The sequence below is a fragment of the Quercus robur genome, chromosome 7, assembly GCF_932294415.1.
Source record: "Quercus robur chromosome 7, dhQueRobu3.1, whole genome shotgun sequence".
Taxonomy (NCBI): domain Eukaryota; kingdom Viridiplantae; phylum Streptophyta; class Magnoliopsida; order Fagales; family Fagaceae; genus Quercus; species Quercus robur.
In genome coordinates this window covers 45,975,848-45,980,809 of record NC_065540.1, presented here as the reverse complement: position 1 = coordinate 45,980,809, position 4,962 = coordinate 45,975,848, and the positions used below count along the sequence as shown (strand labels likewise).

The following is a 4,962-nucleotide window of genomic DNA, read 5'->3' as shown; positions in this document are numbered from 1 at the left end:
CTAATTAGAACCTACATTCTTCTTTTCCGTGTAAAAGCGAACTTCTCTTTCACCCAATTCCTGAGTTGGCCTTGAATTTGACTCAAATCCCTAAAAAAGAACAAACCAGCAATCAATTTAATAACAATGTCTTTGAAAATAAATTTCCTTCTTGGTCAAGACAAAAGCATACACATTGGCTTAAAGTGAATCGGCAATTTAGAGGAAAATTGTTTGTTACATTTCCTTCATCATTTGCTAGTTTTTATATTGTTTCCCTTAATTTATGACTGATGTATTTACTGATTCATGCATTAATTATATCAAATGATGCGCCATTGTCCATTAGTAGCTTTCCCGAGACCAGCAGTAAATGTTTCAGAAGATTCAAACCCATCTACCTTAATACATATTATATACATATATCAAAGTGAACAAAAACAAACATTAAAGATTGGCTTCCCATTTCCCTTTTTAGTTTTTAACTTGAAAGCAAAGTAATTATTAATTTTTCTCTTTATTTTGGAAAAAGTTCTTCAAACATCAGCGGTTAGAGTTCCAGTAAAATAAGCCAAAAGGCCTAGCTTCATGTGGAAGAGTGAAAATATGTTGGTCAATAATAAAGCTTCATCTTTGTAATTATCTTTTAAATCTCAGAACAACCATTGTGACATCTTTCAAAAAGCAGGCGGTGGCAACCACTGTATGTCTGTATAGGACCACCATCCACTTCAGAGATTCCAACGCCAAAAAAGACATTTTGATTAAATCAACTAGAATATCCTATATTGAGAATTATCTTGCATCTGATAGATATTTTTGATTTAGAAATGATTATCATAAATAACTTGTCAATTAGCTGTTATACTATTCTTCGAAAAAATTGACAAAATGCAAGGTCAGATTGGGAACTCGTAGGTCACATCAAATTCAGATTTTTAGTTAAATAACAAAAGCTTATGATTATATCATCATTCTTATAGGGTTAGTCCTGCACATCCTTAATTTCTGTGGAGTATTTAATCAAAATGATGTCATCCCAGTTCAGAAACACTTACATCGTGAACAGCTCCCCTTAATGCTGCCACTTGTTCCCTTGAAACTGTCATCACCTATAAAAGAGAAGTTGTATGTTGGAAAGTGCATATATGGAGTAAAGGAAAAGGTAACAGAACCAATATTTCATTTATTGGTTGAGAAAATTGTGTGCTTAGCGAAGGACCTTCTTGACTATTGTCCAAGTGACACCCTCAGTGCAGGGAGGAACTGTAAGAGAACCAATGTATCTGTAATACTCTTTGCTCTCAAAATTAATAGCTCTTGGGTTCATCATCCCCAAATCTATCTCTTCTTTCCCAACTGACTTTATGTGGTGGAACAACTTCAGAAAAGGAGGGGGGGGGGGGGGGGGGGGGGGTTGGTGGGCATAAAGAAAATCAATAATCAAGAAAATTCATAGGAAGAAATAATCACATGTCAAACTAAGATTTTGATTCATTCATGATGAGCAATACTCTTCTAATGCATATACGTGAAAAGTATGCTATTACTTTTGCATTCCAAACCATTTTAAATAACCCAAAAATGAATCCTTATGGATGCTTAATCAATTTCTATAATTTATTGTCAAAGAGATAAAATGAAGGGTGTGTAATGTGACTTCTGGGGAACTTAAAACTTTAGCTCTTGAATGAATACTTCCATTGTAAGGAAGGGGACATGGGGCCAAATTTGCAAAGTTGCAATAACATCCATCTCATAACTATAGTTTTAATAAACAATGTGATGCATTTATTTCAATATATTGTACATAAATATGTGCATATGCATTTATTCATTTCTAGAAGAAACTGAAAAGAAAACCATCTAAATACGTTTGTAAGCAAGGGATCAGGGCGGCCATATTTGTAAACAACTCCAATAGCAGCTATCTTGTTAGTACTGGGGTTTTGATGAACTACATGGAGCTCCAAGTCAAACCTGAAAACATAAGATTAGATTTTTGTATGGAAACAAAATCAATGTTTGGAGTGGGTTGTACAAAAATCAATTCGCCCGTAGATGTATCAAATGAAAAAAAGAAGGCAAACAAAAACCTTGATCCATTGAACGTGTGCTCAGATGGTGAATGCCAATGACACTGTTGCAGATTGTAGTCAGTCCCATTTATGTTAATATGTCCGGCATCTCCTTTCCAAGCCATCTGACGAAACATCCATTATAGATAATAAAAAGATCGATATATTTAAACTCATTTTGTACATCTATTACTCGATATAAGTAAGGAAATGTTTTACCATTACTACTTCGAAACCCTCATGAGATAATATATATGTATGTGTGTATACCCATGCACACACATACTTGCATCTTAGGCAATGTTTGTTGCACCCATTGTGTGTGTGCAATAGAATTATCCCTTTACATATTTAAGGAGTTAAAGCTTATATGGATCATATAAATTGTCCATGTGATGCATATTTCTATAAACAGAATAGGCTGATCGTTGAATGATTAACCTGTCCAAGTTGGTGGGTATGTAACTCAAACATTCATTAGATTAAGCTTACAAACATTAACCAAATTGGTACTTAATAAAAATTAAAACCATGAAAAAGGATAACAAAGTATAGCTTCAGTAGCAGGCTGGCAGCTCACCGAAATGTCATGTCCTCTGTTCTTCACAACAGCCTGAGCTGGTTTGTAATCCCCTTTTAATTTCCCCAAGCTAGGAAAAACCTGCACCCTTCTGTTCAGAAGATCAATGGGAGATTGCAATTTTCCATTACCACAAGCTTTCCAAAGTGGATCTATGTTGCCCCATTTCGTTGGGCCTTTACCAGTGTCTTCAAGGTAAGCAAATGGAGATTCATCCTCTGCAAGGCATGAAAAGATTATTTAAATACAATAATTCAAAGTAATCATGATCTGATATTTTATGATCTTACACTCTGGCTCAATTGGTTAGAAGTGTGTTAAAACTTCCCATTTTATCTTCCATATCTTTTTCAAGATAAAAAATCAAAATTTTTCTTTCTAAATGCAGTACCAATTGTTATTTTGTCATATCATAAATAGGATGGTTGATAAGCACTGATAACAAGTCCATTTGCAAACATATAGCGAATTTGATAAAGATCTATTATCGGGAGCGGACGCCATAAGTATAAAACTCTTTCTAAAAAAAAAAGTATATGTCTATCAAGAAAGTGAAGTAAAAGCCTAGAGAGAGAGAGAGAGCATCTTATTTTCTCAAACATAAAGAGAATAAGATTGTTTCCTTGTTTTTCTCTTGGCCTTGGAACCTGATGCAAGAAGTAGGAAAGAAGCTAATGCCTACTTTATTCTCAAGCATTAACCCAAAAAAAAGGAGTTGGATTTTGTTTTTGTTGTCTTTTTTGTGTTCATGCTGAAAATGGAAAGAAAGTAAGAAGCCATTCCTTCAAATCTCAAATAATAATTATAATTATAATATAAAAAAAATAAAAAGACCAGCAAAATCCTATTAGAGTCCTTGAAGATGAAGTGACACAACAATATGTTTGCACTTTGCATTCATCCTAACTTCAAAAAAAAAAAAAAAAAAACTATATAATAGAGAGAAGAGAGGAGATAACATACCCACTTCAGAGTCATCTGCAGAGACATTGTAGAGGTGGGACGAGAGAATGAGAGAAATGAGAAAGAGAAAAATGATACTGGGGTTGGTGTGGAAGAAGGTCATGGTTTTTTTGTTGTTGTTGTTGTTGTTGTCGTTGTTGCTTGGCCTTATTTGTTGGTGTTTGTGTTTAAAGCTTTAGCATTGCCTATGTTTGTAGGGAATTTAACCAAAAATTCCTAACTTGTGAGAAACAAAACAAATAGAGAAAACACACGTCAAAGAAAATAATCACACGCACAAGACAATATTTACGTGGTTCGGCAATTTGCCTACGTCCACGGAGTTGCAGGGATTTCACTATTATCAGGGAAAATACAATAGTGCACAAGAACACTCTCAAGAAACCCAAATCCCAATTACACCCTAGCACTCTCTCACAGAAAAAATAAGAATAGAAGTTGACTGCCTCTATTTTCTCTATTTTCTCTCATGCGGCTTGCTCACTAGGTTAATTGGAATTTTCTTTATGTTTAATCTCACGGCTACACTATGCTACACAAAACCTAATATATATATATATATATATATATGTCAAAAGTCGGCTGGAGTGGGATTCCCTTTTCAACTAGGATTCTATCAACTTATGTGGACTTGGGCTTGACAATTCAAGTCACACATACAGCCCATTTCAACAAATCTCCACCTTGGCTTGAATTGATCAAGCTACACGAGCAAACTCCTCCATCAGCTCCACCTTAGCCCTTAAGGGCTCACAAGCTGCAAGCATTAGCCACAATCCTCCATAACACAGTCCCTCATCCCTGCAACTCATCCTCCTGTCCTCAAGCTAGAAGACCAATTGAAGCTGCGCACAGCTTCAACTTCTCAATAGTGACACCCTTAGTCAACATGTCTGCCGGGTTCTTAGATCCACAAATTTTCTCAAGCATTACCAGCTTATCTTCAACAAGATAACGGATAAAGTGGTATTTTGTCTGTATGTGCTTCGACTTTGAATGAAAAGCCGAATTCTTGGCAAGAAAGATTGCACTCTGACTGTCACTGTGTAGAATGCCCATCTCCTGCTTCTTACCCAATTCTTCTAAGAAACCATGTAGCCAAATCATCTCCTTTCCAGCTTCAGTTGCTGCAACATACTCAGCTTCTGTAGTAGACAAAGTAACAATCTTCTGTAGATTTGAAGCCCATGATATAGCTGTACCACCCAGAGTAAAAACAAACCCAGTAGTACTCTTTCTACTATCAATATCACCAGCAAAATCAGCATCTACATAACCCTGCAGTTTCAAACTTGCACCTGTGAAGCAAAGACATGTATCTGATGAACCCTTCAGATATCTCAGAATCCACTTGACTGCCTC

At 35.6% G+C, this 4,962-nt stretch overlaps 1 protein-coding gene across 1 annotated transcript; it reads right to left on the bottom strand.

Moving 5' to 3' along the window:
- Nucleotides 1-3,706, bottom strand: LOC126691505 (alpha carbonic anhydrase 4-like). The gene is made up of 7 exons (XM_050386538.1): nucleotides 3,601-3,706; nucleotides 2,638-2,855; nucleotides 2,076-2,182; nucleotides 1,854-1,959; nucleotides 1,202-1,360; nucleotides 1,038-1,091; nucleotides 1-90 (listed from the first exon to the last, which is right to left on the bottom strand). The coding sequence occupies exons 1-7, from the start codon at nucleotides 3,701-3,703 to the stop codon at nucleotides 1-3; spliced, it is 837 nt and encodes a 278-aa protein (XP_050242495.1). The 5' UTR covers nucleotides 3,704-3,706.
- Between the last annotated feature and the right edge of the window lie 1,256 nt (nucleotides 3,707-4,962).

Excerpts from the sequence above, each read along its gene's own strand:
- LOC126691505 (XM_050386538.1), bottom strand. The coding sequence starts at position 3,703 with ATGACCTTCTTCCACACCAACCCCAGTATCATTTTTCTCTTTCTCATT. Across the intron at positions 1,960-2,075 it reads CACACGTTCAATGGATCAAG|GTTTGACTTGGAGCTCCATG; the intron begins GTTTTTGTTTGC and ends TTATGTTTTCAG. Across the intron at positions 1,092-1,201 it reads CTTGGACAATAGTCAAGAAG|GTGATGACAGTTTCAAGGGA; the intron begins GTCCTTCGCTAA and ends TCTCTTTTATAG.